The 21,468-nt window shown below is 42.2% G+C and overlaps 1 protein-coding gene across 1 annotated transcript in view; it reads left to right on the forward strand.

Annotated features, from left to right (window-relative positions):
- Positions 1–21,468, forward strand: part of PLA2R1 (phospholipase A2 receptor 1) — an 87,529-nt gene that overhangs the window by 33,313 nt on the left and 32,748 nt on the right. The window contains exons 10-17 of the mRNA XM_090045631.1: positions 1,781–1,893; positions 6,925–7,094; positions 10,549–10,751; positions 11,091–11,236; positions 15,554–15,638; positions 17,701–17,833; positions 18,834–18,869; positions 19,545–19,702. Coding sequence (XP_089901757.1) covers positions 1,781–1,893; positions 6,925–7,094; positions 10,549–10,751; positions 11,091–11,236; positions 15,554–15,638; positions 17,701–17,833; positions 18,834–18,869; positions 19,545–19,702 — 1,044 coding nt within the window. The remainder of the gene's footprint in view (positions 1–1,780; positions 1,894–6,924; positions 7,095–10,548; positions 10,752–11,090; positions 11,237–15,553; positions 15,639–17,700; positions 17,834–18,833; positions 18,870–19,544; positions 19,703–21,468) is intronic.

Here is a 21,468-nt window from a genome sequence, read left to right on the forward strand (position 1 = left end):
GCTTCCTGCACAAGCTATTCATGTTTCAAGTATTTTAGCTGCCTCAATTGAAATATTTGTTTGTAAACCATCCTGAACCATTTTTCAGTGAGTCTGTGAGAGAGAGAGAGAAAATAAAGGGTCTTTCTGTGGTCTTTCTGTAACTTAACAAACTTCCCCACCTCTAAAATAATGGCATTGTCCATTTGTATTGATTAAAAACAGAAAAAAAAATTACTGTAAGATTTTAGCTGTTGTTAACATTTCAGGTTATTAGAAAAAAACATATGATTACATATGTGAACTACAATGTACAAAAATAAGCCATTTTCTCTGGAGTGCAACAGACATGATTTTGTTCCATGATTGCACTCTGTACAAGTAGGAATATCAAATCCAGCTAAATTTACTCTTAAAAAATTTAACTTTTTATTACCTGCTAATATTTTCTTTCTGTTCCCATTTAAATGATTTTTTTCATGCTTATAACATATAGAGTTAATTTTGGACCTGACTCGAAACAAATTTCAACAAAAGCAGTTTTCTCCTACACTTCCTTGTAAGGGAAACTATTCTACAAAAGTAGAGATGTAGCATTTGCCTTTGAAGAAATAAAAACTTCAGCTAAAAGAAAAGTAACCTTATTTGGCATGAAATCAGAAGAACAAATATCAGAGCACAGCTTTCAAAACCCTGGCTTATGTGAACTACCCAGCACTTAATGTTTCCTATATTTAGGCTATGGTGGGAAGAGAATTAGAGTTAATGCAAATAACTATGCCCTAGTCCTAGCGCTTTGTATTAGATGTGCCTGGAGGTTTGATTCCACCATTCTCGGGCCTGTGCAGCCAGCTTCTACAGCATGAGCTCTCTCAGGCCCCTGCTTTTTGGTTGCTGTTTATCTGAAGACTGGAATCAGCCTTTTCACAGCCTTTATGTTAAGCTGCTGCTAGTCAGGAAAGGTGTTACCACATCCTTTCATACATCTCAGGGGCTGTCTCTGAATCCTTATGGGTAGCAACAATTGTGCCCCTCAGACAACTGCAGAAAATATTTTCTCTTCAGTGGTATTTGTTTCCTCTCTTTTACTACCAGAATAGTGACAAGCAAACTTCTGGTGACCTGGTGTGTAAGGAGGCTTTCTGGAGGAAGGAAGAGAATAAAGTCAATGATGGCTGTTAAGAATTTGATGTATGCAAAGTCATTGCCTTCCTCAAAGTTTATGTATTTTAAGACTAAAGTGAAATACTGGTTTGCTGGAATCAATGGCAGAAATCTTGCTGACTTCATTCAGGCTTAAATTTCACTCTTGGTATTTCAGGTTGGGCCCATTAGACTCCAATTCTGAAGTCTGGATTCAATTTGGGATTCTGATTGAACTTTCCCAAAACATAAGTGTACGTGCACACACATATTTAACTAACTTACATAAATTTCTCATTTTTACAAAGTGAGCTGTGATATTCGTCATGTTTCATCTCTGTTCAAGCTCTTTTTCTTTTATGTATATTTTGATCTATTTAAAATCTGTACAAACACGCCTCCAAATTATGACTTGAATAGTTTCATAGCAATGCTATGAACGATAGGGCTGCTGAAACCCAGATCATCAGACTGTCATCCAGTTATAGTGACAAGGACCTCACCAAAGCAGAAGGAGAAATGGAAGATAACTACATGAATTGGGATAAAATGTAAAAGTACTGGAAGGCTGTCAGTTTCTTGACAGCCAGCCTAATTGTATATATATTTATATTTATACTGTACACAATAATGCATAAAAATAATGTTTATTTTTAAGGGATGGGAAAGACATGGTGGATTTTGTTATAAAATCGACAATACCCCACGAAGTTTTGAACAAGCTTCCAGTGGTTATTACTGCCCGCCTACACTTCTAACAGTAAAAAACAGGTACTTAATTCATTTTTATTAGTGCAAAGTACTGCTAGCAAAAGCTCTTCTACCTATAAAAAGTTCTGTGTAAAGAAAAAGATTATCATTTATAAGCAAGCTTGCTTTAAAACTGGAATTAATTACTAATGTTCACAAAAAACAAATGTTCATTTTGTCATTATGTTTACTTCCTGAGTCAGGATGAAGTTTAATAGACAGCAGTTACTAACTTGCTGTCTGTCTGTCTAACTGGCACTTTAATTCAAGTGTGCAGGAGTCCAGAAACTTGAATGCTTCCTATACAGATTTACACAGTCTCCGGCCTATGAATCTTTAAAGGTTTACCTAGTAATGTTGTTAATAAATTTAGATTTTCATATTTAAACTTTACAAATTGGTGTTTAATGTAATTTTGTGACTTCAGTTCTCTATCATCTCTTCCTTGTTTCTGTTTACTTAGTGTTCAATGTCAATAGCAGGCTTTCATCATTGCAGATGTTCAAATACCTGACGTTTTCTCTGAGCATATTTCTGCCTGAGCTACTGCCTGGATCTATACTGCAGTCCATAAAGTGTGCTTCTATTCAAATCTGAGAGATGTATTGATTTCCCAAATTAAGGATTCATGTGCGCATTTTTTTACCTGTGTCACTATAATGACTATTGGGAAGAAATTCTCAGTATCTATTACAGCTGATAAGATTTGTTTCCCTATGGCAAATCCCAAGGTTTTCATGAAAAAATAAATGCTAAACTATGTTAATTCTGGAAGTATTATGTTTCATGGCAACTGTTGTGTGGCTTCCTTAGGCTACAGTTCCCTTTCAGGGCCATGCTCTCTGGTTAGATGACAACTCCTAGGAAACGGTTCAATTTTGTCTGAAAATTTATTTTTTTAATTTTGGAGCCAATTTTCCACTGAAAAATATTTTAATGGAAAAGTTTCAACCACCCATAGTTTCTATACAGCCAGTGAGGGAAGATAAGAAAAATAAGTTGGTATTCACCAATCAATTAAATCATTAACAAAGTATGCTGTTGTGGATATACTACTAGTTAACGGCTCATGGATACAAATAAAATAAGTGGGGTTGTAGGCTTGTTATTTTACTACAAATATAATATCTTTATTCTCTCCATCATAATTAGTTGTGTGAAAAGTCCAATGCTAACAGGTCTCCCTTTGTTGTAAAAACGTAGCTTGGAGTCAGAGGACAAATGTGACAATGGCAGGCCTGTAATCTGGCTTCTTACTCTCTTTGAAAATTGATTGTAAAAGTTAACTAGGATGAAAAAAGATAGTAGCTGGCCTCTAAATTGGTGTGTATTATTCCTGTAAATGTAAGACATCAATATTCTGATCACTGTTTTTGTGTCCTTTTCTGCCTCTTTGGCTAGGTACAGACTTTACACATAAATCAGTATAAGTGATTGGAAACCAGTCTAAACCTGTAACAGAACAGAAGTTCAGCACTCACAGACTAATTTAAAAATGGCAGAACCCAATCTAACCTGGATGCATGTAGTGTCAGATTTAATCAGTTTAGTTTAGACTGGTCTGTCGAACTTCTGTCCCAGATCCCCTCCCAACTCAAGTTAGATCACAATCCCTCAGCATCCCAGGCTGTTTTGTGGGTCACCACTAACTTGCCCTCACAGGGTGGGCAGGCTAACATTGGCCCACACTTGTCTGCTCCAGCTGAGTGCTGGGCCAGCCCCAACCCTGGGTTGTCACAGAGACAGCAGGAGCCAGGACTGAGAGCCATGCTGCAGCAACACAGGGAGGGGGGCAGAGGCCAGGCCAGGCACACCTAGACCCAAGCAAGCACAGCTGGGGTGGGGGATGACCCTCCCTGCACTGCTGCTGACAGCCACTGCTGGACAGGGCAGGGGTGGGAAGAGAAGCTACTCTGGAAGGCATGCAGGAGTGCCCCCTGCCTTCTGGTTTCTGCCAGTGCAGTCATATGCATGCCCCATCCAACCAAAGGGTTAATGTGTGTTCTGTTTGCTCCGGATCTAATCTCTGCAGAGAAATCTCTCAGAGAAACCTTCGTAGGTTTGATTGATTCCACTTCTGGATTTTTAAATGTCTATATCTAGCCCTAGTGTACTTGCTACCTTTCTGTTGTCTTAAATATGGATGGATACCTTTATCAATGGGAGTTGAGAGTATTTTGAAAGATGGAGACCCTCAGACCTTTACCTGACAAGGTGCTTAGCACTCTGGTTTCATGCTAGGAATGAGCAGCAATATATTCTCGACTTCAGTATAATTACTCTTATCCTTAAAGTTAAGTACATGCTTCAACATTTTGTTGAATTAGGATTGGAGTGTGATGCTGCTTTCTAGATGAACCTCTATATGAGTACTGCTCAAATACAGAAAATGTGTAACAATTGTCTTTTGCATATTATTTTATCATATGTGATAAAATATTTAAATATATGAACTTTCTAACCAAATATTAATGAATTTATTCATATACTGTATTTGTTATGGTCAAAAGACCTGTTTGCCTTTGGTCAAACTGTAGTGGATTTACTTTGGTCATAGTCCAGATATTGTATCTAGAAACCATAAATCAATTTGAACTTGGTTGTGAAGGAGTAGTGACCTTTCTGCATACATGTTGCGAATGTCCTGAGATAATAGTGTTATGGAATAAAATAAATAGAATTTACAGAACCACCTAGCTGTTCCATTGTGGAAAGGAGACTATGGAAGAGATTACAGTGTAAAGAAAACTTTTGAATGGGGGAAACAGCCAGGTATAACACAGTGGGCACATCTACACGAAACGCCCACTCCACTATTGTTACTGCACAGTCATTTAGTACTTGCATAACCAAGTACTAAATGACTGCAGTAACCTACACAGTAGCATCCCGGGACAGTTGCCTAGTGATGCTTACTGCACAGTAGCTTGTTACAACTGCACAGTAGCTTTGTGCCCAGCAATGCTACTGTGCGGTAGTAACAAGCTACTGTGCAGTAAGTATCTCATGTGGACATGGCCAGTTACATTTAGAAGCCAGTTGTATGATAACTAGTTTTGTGGAAAGGACAGATTCCTACATTATTTGTGGGATGAAAAAACAAAATCCTTTCAGGTGATCCTTGCTAATCCTAAACAAGAATAAGAACATAGTTGTCTAAAGCACTGATTTTAAAATCAAAGTTTTAAGTTCATAGGAATTTAGCTTGCAGGTCTCTTACTGTCACCCTATGAATATGCAATGGATATCTTAGTAAAAGTGTAATTCACATTATAAGGAGACAGGTTAAGTTTCAACAGTCAGTGGTTGCATCTACACATGCAATTAATTTGCAGTAAGGTTACTTCTCAGTCAAATAAGACACAGTAAGATGTGGCTGGGAATGCATCTACACGTGCGCTCTATTGGGCGCAGATACACACCCAATGGGAGCAGCGCAGTCCAAGGCTGCTCCTGCCCTACTCTGCCCACCTTGCAATGGCTAGGGGGATCACCAGGCTCCACTGGATGCCAGCCTGGGGGCTGGCAGGGAGTATGGGGGCTGGTTCCAATGTGCATGAAACCAGGAGAGTATTGCCAGCTGCAGGTGCAGCTGTCTCCTGGCCTGGTGCATATCAGGACCCACCTCAATGCACACCGGCCCAGGAGAGCTGTGCCAGCTGCAGGGACCCAGGTCCAGATGTGCACAGGGCCAGGAGACAGCTGCCTCTGCAGCTAGCACATCTCTCCCAGCATTGGGGCTTAGGCAGGCAGCAGTGGCCACCTGCTGCCTCGGAGCAAAACTGTGCTACTGCACATTACCTAATATGCTGTTTACCTAGTTTCTGTATGTGTTGGCACTAGCAAACTGCGCATTAGACTGATGCTTGATAAGTCTAATGCACATGAAAACAGTGACGCTTTACTGTGCATTAGGTTAATCTAATGCACAGTAAAGTGTCTTATATAGATGCACCCAGTGAGCATCTACAACTCTTATTGCCATCATCCAGGTTGTGGGCACTTTGTACCTCACAGAAGGCACAAGGGTAGTATTATTCCTCATGATACATCATTTATCATTGTTTTAGTTATTTGTTTACAGTTGACATATTGCACTTTCTGAGAAAGTGGTTGTTAACATGGCATTTCCCTGTTTAGGGTCTTTGTCCTTCTTTGACAAGTACAAGTGCTTTTCTTCAGAATAAATCATGCTTAGAAGATGCCAAAAATTATTATAAATTAAATAATTAAATAGTGTTAAAGAACTTGTTTGTAAGAAAGAGGACTGGTGTATGGGAAGATAGGCAGAACAGGTGTAAAATTAAAATTATACAAGTGTAAAATTATATTTTAAAAAAGAAATTAGATATTAGATGGACAAAAAAATGTAGGTGAATTAGATATGTAGGTCCTAATCCTGAAAAGATACCCATGTGTTTAACTTTACACATTATGATCATTTAGATAGAAGTTAGTATTTCTGTCTGCAGTGTGTGAAGTTAAGTTTGCGTTAAGTCTTTGTGGAACTGAGTCCTCAGTGTCCTGGATATAATTTCAAAGGAAGCTAATTAATTACATTTCTAAGTTAATGCATGTATTTGTATAATGTAGTACCAATAATAACTGAATGAATAGTATTTACATAGCAAAACCAGGGCTATCTATAACTTTTACAGTGGTATATAGTTTAAATATTTAAATGTTCTGTGGAATATATTCAAAATGCTAAAATGAGGAAAATCACTTTCCTTTTGCAGATATCAGAACTGCTGGTACAGTAGGTCATTCAGTATTAACTATTCAATACTAACTATTCAGTGTCCAAAGAATAAATATTTCTGTGCCAATATTTCTTTTTTTCCCCTGTGCTGTCTCTCTGATCCTTTGAACTTCTCAGGAATGGGGAGTTTCTTCTAATATCATCCATATATGACTAGCAGCAACTATAGATGTTTCTTAATACATATAAGCTCCTGAGTATTTTTCTCATCTTTTTTAATTAATCTGTAACTTAGATATGGATTAGGATATCTTACTATAACAAGATTTTTATCCTGATCATTTTTAAAGGTTTGAACAAGCTTTTATCAACAGTATAATCTATGGAATGGTGAAAACTGAGGAAACTTATTTTTGGATAGGACTACAAGACCTTAACAATACTGGAGAATACTCTTGGCTAATGACAGATGGAAAGTATCAGCCTGTGAGCTATACAAACTGGAACAAGTATCAGCCACGTGAGTAATTTGTTATAATAATAAATGTAACTTTTGGATCAAAGTCTAAAGTTTACCATTAATCCCACTACCCTTCCTGAATTGCCAACATCATTTTTCCTTGTTTATCCTCTCCGTCCAAGAGGCCTACATGGTTATGTTCATTTCAGACTGGAGTAACTTTACAGACTGCTTAGAGACTGTATAAGTGCAACTCTGCAGGGGCAGCACAGAGAATGAACTGAGAATTCCTCCTGTTCTCCACTCTTGTCCAGGATCGGGAAAGTGAGTTAGTATACTCTTTTCTACAGGACAACTTACTCTACAACATGTACCCAGCCAGGAAACCTTACCCTCTGGGAAGGCTCGGGGATGCACCCAGGGCCTCTTACATGCCTTATTCCTCTCTGCCCTCTCCCTGTCCATTTGTTCTATGTGGGAATACCAGACAAGTAGCTGCTGTTTCCCTCTCCTGTGTGGCAGGGTAAAGATGTGGCAACCTATCCTTTTATTACCATTGGCAGCTAATCTGTGAAATGTCAAGAGTAATTGCACAATAGTTTCAAACCTAGATTCCATTTCCAGCTCTGTTTTCTCATTTATCCTCAGTTTGGGAGGTCTGGAAGTACTGTGAATCAGTGGTGCTCAACTTTTTCACTGGCAGGAGAGATGGCCAGTGCTCAGTCAGCCTTCTAGCCAGATCCAGTCGGTGCTCCCTGTCCAGTGCCCAGGACAGTTGTAGCAGGGTCCTATTCAGCTGTGTGGAGGGCGGGGGTACAGCCCAGCCCTGCAGGGGAGAGCAGTGTGGCCCAGCCCCAATCCAACCACAGGGGAAAGGGGGTATAGCCCAGCGCCAGTCCAGCTATGTGGAGAAGGGGGCTTGGCTTGGCCCCAATCCACCTGTGGCAGGATAGGGGGCATGGCCCAGCCTGGATCTGGCTGGTGGGGGAGGGGTTGTGGCTCAGCCCCAACCTTCTGCTTGGGGCTTGGGGTTTGAGGTTTGGGAATTTGGCGGGGTTGAAGGGGTAGCAGTGCCACTACTCCCCTGCAGTCAAATTTCGCAGCCTGTGGAGAACCCCACAGACTGGATACAATGGTCACAGAGACTGTATTTGTCCTGCGGGCTGGAGGTTGAGCACCTATGCTGTGAATGAAAAATAGCTAGTTTACAGAGAGGATCCTAATGTCTTCCACCAGTAAGCCCTGGAGATAGTGCCAGGGATCTGAGCATTCTCCCTACCCCTATTAATAATTAATTTAGGTCATTAATATTCATAGTTCATAAATTTATACATTTTAAACACTGATCAAGAAGGACAAGGTAGTCGGGATATATTTGTGGACCCGACAACAAAACTGTAACCAAGTGGCAGTATTTTTATTTCCTATCCCTGAGTAATTATTGTGTTCTTCTGTTCAATTTAGGTCTGATAGTAATTGATACAAAAGCAGGGTTTCTTTCAATAAGATAGAAATGTAAACTTTTTTAAAGGCAATAGATCTTCAGATTTGAGTGTCACATGTTTTAGATACCCACTCTGAGATGCCTCAGAGGAGCTTGATGTTTAGAACAGGCTGAAACTGGGGCCTCTTCAAAGTACACACCCAAAAACTGAGGCACTCGGGATCATTAGCAGGGATCCTGGTTTTCCCTGATAAAAGATCACAAATTCTGTGATAAAACCCTCCAAATCCATTCTTAAAATGAAAAATGTATATACATATATATGTATCAGTTGAACACAATGTTTTCTTGATATATTTACAATTTTAAACCAGTTTGGAAGCCTACCGGTGTCTAAATCACCATAATAAAATAAATTCTAAATACCTATACATTTTGTTATTTGATTTTGGGATTTTTATTGAAAAATCAGAGCTCCCCATCCGCTTAGCTCACCAGGATTCATGTCCAGCCCCTTACTACCAAGCCACAGCTCTGCCATGCCCCACTCCCCACATAGTTCCCCCTGGCCTGCTGGTGCCCCTTACTCCTCCCCACAATCCCCCCAGCCCTACTGATGCCCCTTATTCCCATGCCCCCCCAGCCCTGCTAAAGAGGCCCCCCAGCTGCCAAGTCTACGGGGCCACGGACCCAAGGCCACAGCCCCCTGCCCCACGCAAGAGGCAGCAGCTGCTGCAGTGAAGCAGAGCATGGAGCCCAGCTTCCCCCACCTCCCGCCCATGTGCCTGCTGCCTGTCTGCTGTGGACTCAGATGGGGTGGGGCAGGCTGCCCGCTGTGGGCTCAGGCTCCCCACAGTGCTGCCCTTCCCTGGGGCCTCTGCAGCTCAATGGGTGTGAGCCAGTGCTGCGGGGAACAGCGGGGCTGCACTGGGATGTTTGTTGTTTTTGCAAGCTCCGCACTGCCCTGGCGAGGCATCCTCTGCTCACGCAGTTGCAGCAGGGGCAGCAGCACAAGATTGTGCCCCTCACTGCTGCCAGGCGGGCAGGGAGCATCTTGCCAGGGCAGCATGGAGCTCTCAGCAGAACTTCCCGATGCGGCCTTGCTGTTCCCTGCAGCACCAACCCACTAGGCTGTAGAGGCCCTGGGGGAGGGCATCAGTGCAGGGAGCCTGAGCCTGTAGTGTACAGCCCGCTCTGCCCCACGCACAGATCTGGGGCATACTCCCCTACCCCCCTGAGAATGCTCACAGCACCAGGGAGCCAGCCCCACCCACAGCTCCATCCCACTCCCCACCACGGCCTGTTGGCCACGCATTGCAGCCCCAAGCCCCACACACAACCCAGCTGACCAGCAGCCTCAGACAGCCCTGCCCAACTCCCTTCTTCCCTACGGAGGCCTCAGTGATGTCCCCCACACTTACATGCACATGGTGCCCCCTGCCTGACCACCTTCCTCCTGCTCCCCCCCAGCCCCTTACCAGCTGGGACTCTGCCAGCCTGCAGAGAGCTCTTTGCAAAACAGCAAAATCTATGGGTTTCTCTGTTAAAATTAGAAATCTGTATTTTCCTCAGGTAAAGGGGGAAATCTGCATTTTTTTTCAATTTTCCCGTGGGAAATGGAAAACCTGGATCCCTGATCATTAGTCGCTTCTGAATATCTTGGACCCTTTAGACTGCAGCTTGCAAAAATACTACTACATTTTCTTTCCCACCTTTCCTAACAGGATTCTTTGTTATGGCCTCTTGTTTTACAAGCTGAATTAGCCAGAACAGGCTAATAAATTGATTAGTGGAACAGGAAATTCACTACTTAATACTCTCCATGCCTTTGCCCGGGAGCAATAAATTAATAAATTAATCATTTTAGACTGAGTTCACAATTTTATCATAATGTTGATCAGTGAGTAAAAGCATACTGTATATGACCACTTAACTAACACAAAACCATATTAGAAAAAAGATGTAAATCTATTTCAGTGAATCTGACAGGCTTGTAAAAAATGTCCAGTCTTAATTGATGGAGCTGCAAGATATTTTATTCTGATATTAAGTGCCCTTCTTCTGTTTTAGGTCATTCTGGACAGTGTGTTGTTATTCGAGGAGGGCAGTCTCTTGGATTTTGGGATGTGAAAAGTTGCAAAAGCTTCAAAGCTATGGCATTGTGTAAGCAGAAAATCAAATCATATGAAGAAACTGAGCCTAAGTATGGAAGGCCTGTCACTTCTTGTTACTTTGGATGGGAATCAAATTCTAATCTGCTCAACTGCTACAAGGTATAAAACAACAAAAAAGGCTTACCTAAATCTCTTGATTTGTGTATTTTTATCTACTGTTCTTAATATTACTATTTGAATGAAAAAGTCTTTATTTCACTTGATCTTTTCCCTCTTGAAATGGACTGGATTGAAAAGTCATTGGCCCCATTTATAATGTGTTTCCAAATAAGCTATTGCCTAAATAATTATACTGCCAGGAATACATACCTAGCAAAGTGTATATTTTTATTGCAAAGGCAAACAGCACTGCCTAAACTTTTTTTCATCTCCAGAGATTTCTGAATCACTAGTAAAAAAAAAAATGATTGTTTTTAAAAAATGTATTTTACTATGCAGATATTTCACAGTGAAAAAGTCCTGAAGAAAAGAACATGGGGTGAAGCAGAAGCATTATGCCAAGATTTTGGAGCACACCTTGCCAGCTTTACCCATATCTACGAAGAGGAATTTTTGAATAATTTTTTAAGCATGATATTTGATCGGTAAATATGTATATAATTTAGCATTAACAAAGCCTTTTTAATTTTAGTAAATGAAAGAAAAGAGTGCTATTCATGCCCCTTTGATCTCACCGATGATGGCCAATAGCTGACATTAATTTCCCTCATTGACTGATGAACTTGAGATAAATATATTAGTCCAGAAGCAACACAACAGTGAATTCTAATACAATTCCTTTGAAAGATAGAATCATAAGTTAAGAATGGATTTCAAGGGTTATCTGCTCCAACTTCCTACACAAATAATGGGTCTGCTATTTCTTCATCTCCAGTGAAGGAGATTCTGCAAGTTCCTAAACGTACTCGTCTCATAGTAAGTCTTACAGGACACTGATCTACTTCGCTGTAATCTAAACTCACTGCTTTATGTCCTGCTTCTGTGACAAGGGAGAACATTATTTTTTCCATCTTCCTTCGGCACTCCTCCAAATATTTGAAAACTGACACCTTGTTTGCCCTTCCCACCACCTTACTTTCCATAGATATATTGATTGTAAGGGGCTGGAAGGGACCTTGCAAGATCATCAGGTCCAGCCCCCCTGCACTAGGCAGGAAAGATAACTGGGTTCAGGTTACTCCAGCAAGGTGGCTGTCCAGTTTCCTCTTGAAGATTTCCAGGGTAGGTGATTGCACCACCTCTGGAGGGAGTTTATTCCACAATCTGGACACCCTAACTGTGAAGAAGTTTTTTCTACTGTTAAGCCTGATACAGTCTTCCAGGAGTTTGTTGCCATTATTCCTGGTTTTCTCCAAGGTTGTCCTGGTGAACAGTTGTTTGCCAAACCCTTAATATATTCCCCGATACAGTGGTAAGCTGCTACCAAGTCCCCTCTCAGCCTTCTCTTTTTTAGGCTGAAGAGGCCCAAGTCCCTCAGCCTTTCCTCATATGGCTTGCCTTGCAAGTCTGTGATCATACGGGTGACTCTTCTCTAGACTCCCTCACTTTTCCACATGCTTGTTGAAGTACAGTGTCCAGAACTGGATGCAGTACTCCAGCTGCAGTCTTACCAATGCTGAGTAAAGCAGAAGAATCACTTCCTTGGTTTTGCTTGAGATGCATTGGTTGATGCTTGCCAAAGTATTGTTTGCCCTCCTGGCTACAGAATTGCAATGACGGCTCACGTTCATACTATGGTCTGTTATTACCCCTAGGTCCCTTTCAGTCATGGTGCCAGGCAGTATGGCACCACCGAGCCTATAAGTATGTTGGGGATTGTTTGTCCCCAGATGGAGCACTTTACACTTCTCTGTGTTGAACTTCATCTGGTTCTGATCTGCCCAACTTGCCAGCCTGTTGAGGTTCGCCTGCCTCTGCAGCCTATTTTCAAGTTTGACCATGCTCCCCCATAACTTGGTGTTGTCTGCGAACTTAGCCAGTGAACTCTTCACTCCCACATCCAAATCATTGATAAAGATGTTGAAAAGCACTGGACCAAGCATGGACCCCTGAGGGATACCACTAGCCACTTCTCGCCAGGATGACACAGATCCGTTCTTTAGAATTCTCTGGGTCCAACCCCACAGCCAGTTTCCTACCCACCTAACTGTCAAACAGTTAAGTCCACAATCTTCCAATTTTCCCATGAGAACATCATGGGATACCAGATCAAAGGCCTTTTAGAAGTCTAGGTATACAGTGTCGACCTCCTCTCTCTCATTCAGGTGGCAAACTACCTGGTCGTAAAAGGAGATGAGATTGGTAAGACAAGACCTACCTGCAATGAAGTGATGCTGGCTGTCATTCAGAATCCTACCTTCTGCAGGCATATCATACATAGACTCCTTGCTGAATTTTTTCCAGGATTTTCCCTGGGATAGAAGTTAAGCTAATTGGCCTATAGTTGCCCAGGTCCTCTCTCCTCCCCTTCTTGAAGATGGGCACATTGGCCCTCTTCCAGTCTTCAGGGACCTCCCCCAAGCGCCACAAGTTTTGGAAGAGTTTCACCAGAGGTTCTGCAATGACTTCGACCAGCTCCTTCAGCACTCTCAGATTAAGTTCATCCGGCCCTGCTGAGTTATAAATGTCTAACTTTTCTAACTGATCATGCACCAGCTCAATGTCAACAGTAGGAAGGCAGTCATTCCCACCATGCCCATTCTGAACCTTATCTAATATGATTTTCCTCTTAGTCTGGTGACATACCGAATTAAAGTTGTAATTCAGGAGTTCAGTTTTCTCCTTAGTGTTGGTAACCAGCTGTCATGAGTTGTTAAGCAATGGCCTCACGCTTCCATTTGTTTTTCTCCTGTTCCCTATACACCTAAAGAAGGACTTCTTATTGCCCTTGATTTCTGTCGCTAGTTTAAATTCAGTCTCCACCTTAGTCTTTCTAATCTGTTCCCTACAAGTGGGGGCCGTTGTTGTATAGTCCTCCCTGGGGACTGTCCCAAGCTTCCATTGTTTGCATGCCTTCTTCTTCTTTCTCAAGAGGACCATGATATCCCTATTAAACCAAGAGGGCTTACCAGCCCTTCTGCTACCTTTCCTCTGTATGGAAAAGGACTTCTTTTGTGCTTTGAGGATCATGTCCTTGAAGAATGACCACTCTTCATACACTCCTTCACCTTCAGTCCCTGATCCCGCATTGCTTCCTCTACTATTACCCTGACCCTATTGAAATTCACCTTTTTGAAGTCCAGAACTTCAACCCTGCTAGCTGATTTGCTTGCCTTGTGATGGACAGTGAACATGATGGTTTCATGATTGCTGTTGCCCAGGCTACCCTCTGTATTCAAGTCGCTCACCAGATCATCTCCTTTGGCCAAGACCAAGTCTAGGAGACCTCTGGTTGGCCCGTGCACTTCTTGAGTCAGGTAGAGCTCTTCAGTACAGGTCAGGAAGCAACGCAACTGATTCAACTTAGCCGAGTGTTCCTCCCAAGAGATGTCTGGGTAATTGAAGTCACCCATGATGACCATGTCTTGTGCACACATGACCTCTGCCAGTTCTCAAGAGAACTCCAGATCAAGCTCCACCCCCTGGTTTGATTGTCTGTAGTATACACCCACAGTTAGGTCTCTCTCACCACGGTCCCCCTGTAGTTTGACCCAGAGGGTTTCAAGCTGCTCTTCTTTGGAATTGATGTCAACCTCCAAGGAGGTGTACTGCTCTCTCACATAGAGAGCTACATCTCCACCTTTCTTTCCTACTCTATCTCTTCTGTGCAGGGTATAGCCCTCTATGATTACATTCCAGTCATGTGAGGAGTCCCACCAGGTCTCCGTAATCCCTACTAAATTGTAATGCCCGGTGAAGAGTAGGAGGGCTAGCTCCTCTTGCTTGTTCCCTGTCCTCCTGGCATTAGAGTACAGGCACCTGGGTCTTCCAGTTGTGAACCTCAACTTCCTGTGATGTTGAGGGAGAACCATTCCCTCAAGTCTTGCAAGAGTGGCTCTCCTAGAGTCCCCAACTTCAGAGCATTCTAGTCTCCGGTCATGCTCCAGTCAGTGTTTCCCCATCCCCCGGTGATCTTAGTTTAAAGCCCTATCTAGAAGATCGGCCATCCTGGCCAAGAACAGGGAATTACCCCTCGGCATGTGGTGGATGCCGTCCCTTCCCAGGAGTTGTCTCTCCCTGAAGTGTACACTGTGGTCTGTTCTGTTCCTGCCCCCATTGAAATTGATGGGAGTTTGGCCATTGGATTTGAGGGGAACAAGAACATTGAAATCATTCAATAATAAAACAAATCAGAAAAAAAGTGTAAAAGATCAAGACAGCATCTTATTGAACATTGAAAGCCCAGAGCATATTTTTCTTAGAGAGTATTTTTAACCATCTTCATTCATATGATCATTTTTCAGTAGTTCTCAGCTACTACAGCAGTGTGTTACTTAAAATAAATCATTTATTTTTCTGTCTTAAGTGGTAAGGGCCTGAACATTTTGTATAGGAAAGATCCTGACTTCAGTCTTGCAGTTTGCAGCTAAACTTACTTATATTTTTTTCAGCCTGCTATAGTGGGCCAGATCCTGATATCCCTTACATTGAATAATAATTCATTAAGGTCAGTGTAAACCTTCATTTGAGCAAACGCTAGCCAGTAGGAGTAAAGGCTTCGCAATCCTACCCAATACTTAAAACATTACCATCTTGAAATTGGTGATTTGTTCATTTTTATCAGAAAAAATAGTATTTGTTTCGCAGAACCTAGTATCACTGCAGGGTGTTGCTAAAAGCTCTAATAAGTTTATTATGGTTTGACCTAATTACATTACCAGACTTGGCTATTAGTATACATAATATTTTAAAAAGAAGGCTTTAAATATCAGTGTTTTATTTGGATTTTTTTCCCATCATAGGGCTGAAGAAAGACAGTTCTGGATTGGATTTAATAAAAGAAATCCGATGTCTGGAGGATCATGGCAGTGGTCTGATGGAACTCCTGTAAATATTCAGGCTATATACTATAAGAACCTATCAAGTTATAGCTGAGCATAAAAACACAAAAACTTTACAAATGACCAACAAATTTGGCCACACATTATGCTGATAGTAATCTGTTTAATCAGATTTAATATGTATTTTGTGCTACCTCTTAATTATTGACAAGTTCAGACTTTGTTCTGTGTACAGGTAAATGTATGATATTTTAAATAATGACATTCCAAAGAACTGCAAAATGTTGAGTTCGTGAAGAGACTCCAAGTAAAAAGTTTAATCATTACAGTTGAATCCAAGAAGTGGAAACTACAAGATAAAACTTAATGATTTAAAAAAAAATTTTTTAAAGCAGAGCTAAGTTAGTTTGTTTTACCTCGTGTTCTTCCAGAATGTTAAGACGAATGTGTTAATCATGTAGGTTGTAACATGCCACACATTCAAGCAATTCTAGGGTTACCACACGTCTGGGTTTTCCTGGACACGTCCTCTTTTTTGGTCCTTGTGTCCCGGCAAGTTTTTAAAATGCAAGCAAGTGTCTGGGTTTTTGCTTTCCCTGTGCTTTCCTGGGCACTAGCAGCTTGTCTGCTTGGGGCTGGGACTAGCGGGCAAGGTGATTCGCTGTTGGAGGGGTCACATGCTCTTAACATGGGCCCTGGCAAGCTGCTCCCAGGTAAGAGACACAGAGTGTGTGTGTGCAAGCAGGAACTGCGTGGGCAACAGGGCTGGAGGGGTAGGGTGCTGTGGGTCAGGAGTATGGGGCACTGGCAGGGCTGGGGGTGGAGCTTAGGAGTGAGGGGCAGAGGCAGGGCACAGGCATATCACTGTCCCCCACCACAGTCATATATCCCTCCCCCCTCTCCTCCCCACCCTGCTCCCCCTTTCCCCCCCCACAGATGTCCTCTTTTTTGATACTGGACATATGGTAACCCTAATTATCTTTCACACAATAAAAATGACAAACCAGCCTTAAAGTTGTTTCTCCTTAAATGCAAAGCATCTTTGTGGCTGGTTTGTATCTTGCTTTAATTTTTGCTGCATGTTACACATTGAGTGATAGGACTTGACTAGATCTCCAGCATCCCAGGATGCACTACACTCTGCGGGCAGCCCCAGGTGCTGTACAGGGCCTCTGACCAGTCCCAGAACAGCAACAGGGCTGTAAAACACAGTCCGTAACCAGAGGCATGGGCAATGGGGTCTGCCCTCTCATCCCTGTGGGGAACCATGTCTATACTCATAGTCCCAGCTGCTGCACTGGGTCCATGACTGATCCCTCACCCTAGTTTTGTGTAAGAGGAATGCTTCCTGTCCTTTGCACAGAACCAAGGTGACACCTATGCAAGGAATGGGGGAAAGCTGTTCAAGCTCTCCTTGGGGTGCTAGGGATGGCTAGAGCTGTGTGGGGAATGTCCCCTGCCCTGAGTTAGTCCTTTATAAAGGGTGAGGGGCATTCCCCCATGGTTCAAGAAATTCCCAGCATTCCTGGGATTGCCTGCATGGTGGAGTCTGCTCTTTCACAGAACTGGGGTGACTTGGTTCTATGCAAGGGGTGGCAAACAGATGGACCTGGGAACTATCCTGGGATGAATCAAGGCAAGAGGGAATGTCCCCTCTAGCCAGTCAGGTGAACAGGTGGCATTCAAAACAACAGAAGGAGGCTGGAGGTGGCCTGGTAGCACCTCTCCAACTCTCCTAGCTAGTGAGGACTGGCAGGGCTAGCTCCTGTGCTGATTTTATCACCTTCAGACAGCCACTTGAATGTCAAGCCATGCACATTTTCATTGTGCAACAAAACTCCTCAGTACCTGTAGTATAACAAAAATCATGTCTGCCAGGGCCTAAGGAGTACTGAGTTAGGGCCTTAGGAGAGGGTACTCATGGGCCTTATTTTAAGTTTTTACCATATTTTGAGTACCTGTGCTTTTCCTACTCTGTAAATTATTTATAATGGACTAATGATGATACATGCATATGTACGTTTCAAAATCCCTTCTATTAATGTTGTATTAAACCATCCCATCTGCAAATCTCAAAGAGGGTTAATGAAAGCATTATTTACTTGCAGGTTGTATCTGCATTTTTGGAGAACAAATATTTTGAGGATGATTCAAGAAATTGTGCTGCATACAAAGCAAATAAAACAGTTTTGCCAATAAATTGCAATGAACAGCGTGAATGGATATGCAAAATACCAAAAGGTAAAAGAGTTAATAAGCTAAAATTTAATTCATATACTGTAACTATAATTATGATAATCATTTTATAATGGGAGAGAAGCAAGGAAGATGTTCAGAGGCTATAATTGGCTTTTATTCCAGGCCAGGACTCCTCCTCATTGTTGATGGGAATTCCACTGTATTGAATAAGGCAGCACTGAATGATTCCCTTAGGGTTTGGTGGTCATTTAGCAAATGTAGCAACAATACCAATGTGCTCAATAGTTTAGAATGGCCTAAATCAGGGCTGTCCATCTGGCGGCCCACAGGTTGCAGGCAGCCCATGAGGGGTTAACAGGCAGCCTGCAGGTTCCTGCCCAGCTATCAGCTCCCCCAGCAATCCTGCTACTGGTACAGTTATCAGGGTCTCTGGGCTTCTCCTAGCTCCCTTGGTTTTTGCTTCCTCTCTCTGGGGCAAAGGGCACATGAGACCCCAAGGAGTAGGACCGGGCTGCCTGCACTACACGTGACAGCAGCGTGATGAAGGGCAAACTGCCTGCTGTGACTGCACAATACATGCAGTGGGAGGAACCAGGCTGCACGTGCAGTTGCAGGATGGGAAGCTGGGAAAGGACAGGCTGTTTGCCTGTCTTGCTCCAGTGAAGGAAGCCAAGCTACATGTGCTATATGTAGCAGGGGACTGGGTTGCCTGTGAACTCGGGGAGAGATGGGGCTTGCATGTGTCCCACATGGTGTGTAGCCCCTCACCACTCAGCAGTTGGGCAGCCTTGGTCTAGACTAATGAATGTTCTAAAAGTCTAGAACCAAGTGCCTTTTTGGTTGCTAAAAAAATGTTCAGTTTGTTGAAAAGCTGTCATCACTGTTTTATTCCATCTTTAATTTTTCACCTGACCAGTGAAAGGAGTAGAATAAATTGCAGTTATTAAATTCTACAATACAGTTGGGGGCATTTTGCATGAAATATCGCTTCTTAAATTTTCAATTGAAATACCTCTTTTAATTTGAAATACCTTTTTTACAGGCATTAAACCAAAGAGTCCAGAGTGGTACATACATGGTATGTATGTTCTTTCATATCTTGGAACATTTTAAGATATATCTAAGTGATGAGTAAAAGTAATTATTAAAAGATTTTAAGTTAAATCTACCACTAAATAATTTTTTAGGAACTGCTTAACTCCCTGTGGGCTTCTATGAGCATATCCAGATGAGCATGGTCGTGCGGTATGCGGCACTGCAAACTCGTAGGAAACAGTGCCACATACCGCTCGTTCCGGTGTTCTCCACACTGCAGAGGTGCACTGCCTGAGCATGTGCTGCCACTGCTGTTTGTCCCCAGAGAACCAAACATCATGTTCATCTGGATGTGCCCTTTGAGGCCCAAACCTGCTGCTCTTAGTCAGGAAGTAGAGGTATCAAGATATACCTTCAGTAAAGGTATCAGAATTTGACCACTAATATATTTCACAGGAATTTGCTATCCTCTCAAGTGCATTAGAATTAGTGTGTCAGATTCCTTAGTGTCTTTGTCACATGGTATAATTCCAGGTAAGAGAGAATTCAGTCCCTGAATGGGTTTGTCTCATATTTGAGACTAAAGATAATTAGTGTTTTACTATGGAATCTTGGTCCTGTGAAACATTTTTTTAATCACAAAGAATTTCTCACAAAAGAATCTAGATGCTGTCTTCTGTCTTCCATGACAGCTGTGAATCCTTTGCTTAATTTCTAGAACCATCATGGTTTTATTATCAAGGAGCAGAATACCTTTTTCACGAAAGTCCCTCAGAATGGGCCACTTTTCAGTTCGTCTGTGGGTGGCTTCGTAGCGGAATAGTGTCAATACATTCCTCTAAAGAACAAGATTTTATTCATCAGAAAATTAAAAAGGTAAGAAAACAAGCCTTTTTGTAAGATTATATTTTCACACAATAATTAGTTAATATCTGTTGTGTCTTGGAATCTCTGGTTTTCTGTTGACTTACCTAAAATTCAAAAATAAAAAATAAAAAAGGACTTGGAATCATAGAAAATCATAGACTTCCTCCCTTCAGGCAAGAACTGTTCCTTCTTTCATAGAGTCATAGAAAATTAGGGTTGGAAGGAACCTCAAGAGATCATCTAGTCCAAGCCCTGCTCAAAGCAGGACCATTCCAACCAGAGCTTTATTGAGCCAGGCCTTAAAAACCTCCAAGGATGGGGATTCCACCACCTGTCTAGGTAACCTGTTCCACTGCTTCACCTTATTAGTGCAAACTTACTAGTGAGAAATTTTTTTTTCCTAATATCTAACCTAAACTTCCCTTGCTGCAACTTGAGACCATTGTTCCTTGTTCTGTCATCTGCTACCTAGGAGCAGTTTAGCTTTTCCTCTTTGGAACTGCCCTGCTGTCTTCTCTTCTGGAAACTAAATAAGCCCAGTTCCCTCAGCCTCTCCTCATAAGTCATGTGCCCCTATTTTCATGACCCTTTTCCTGTTTGTTCTATGCATTCAGCTGTGTCCATACAAGCCACGTGGGCTTCTATGGAGTGTAGCTTGTATCATGATGGCTGATCTTCTCACAGAAGGACTCAGAATTCATAAATGGTGCTCCAGATTCTGAAATGATCAGCTGCATAAGGCCAAATTTAATGTTACAGTTTTACAAGTACATTTTCCCTTTTCATACTGTAAATTATACCTGGCTTTGGGTAATAAGCTTGAAAACATACTGGGCACACCTACATATGGAGTTGTTACTGACAATTGTAACCATCAGTACTGTGCAGTCCTGGTGCAGCATGGGTTTTTTCCGATCCTACTGTGCTGTAGCAATGAGGTACTGTGCAGTAGCTTATTGCTACTGCACAGTAGCGGAGGCATCATGGTTCCTGCCTGCTGATGCTATGTTGCTGTAGCAACAAGCTATGTCACCATAGCTCATCACTGTGGCAACATAGCAGCTCATGTAGATGCACCCACTGTGTGTATCATCCTTATGTGCATTCATGTGGAGTGATCTAATCTTTCTTGAACATATGAAGTCCTCTTCTGAAACATATCGCCAAAATGATAACAGGAGGTGTGTGTAAGTTGACTTGAAATAAGGCAACTTAACTAAGTCACCTTAAGTCAATTTAGTTAAGTTAAGCCATGTCAGAGCATACACACATACAGCTCCTTAACATGATGACAGCCATCTTGGGAGCCTTCCCCAGCAGTAGCCCCTGGCCACCAGCTTAGAAGCACCTTAATACAACTCAAAATAATACACCTTGGAGATGTATTACCTGGCACTGCGTTTAAGCTCCGCATACCTCTGTATGGTCTGACAGTTAAGTCATCTTATAAAAGTTAAGTTAGTTAAACTATCAGAAAGTTGGTATGTGTGTACACACCCTGAAGGGCTTAGTTACTCTTCAGCAGAGCTGACCAAGAATCAGACATCCAGAGCTCCTAGTCACCAAGCTATATGCTTCTGATTCTGTGCAGCGTGTCAACTTTTCCTTTGCACAGGCCAACCCAGGACATTGCTCCCAGCTTCCACACTCACATATGATTTCTTCCAAATTAGAGCATGTTAACAGGGTCACACCCCCGGGGCAGCTGTGATGCCCCCTGGTGGCCATACGATTCCTGCCCCACTCAGTTCTAAGGCAGTGTTTTCTAGGCCTGT

Source organism: Crocodylus siamensis, chromosome 4 (genome assembly GCF_052110815.1).
Source record: "Crocodylus siamensis isolate JL-2025a chromosome 4, ASM5211081v1, whole genome shotgun sequence".
Lineage (NCBI taxonomy): Eukaryota > Metazoa > Chordata > Crocodylia > Crocodylidae > Crocodylus > Crocodylus siamensis.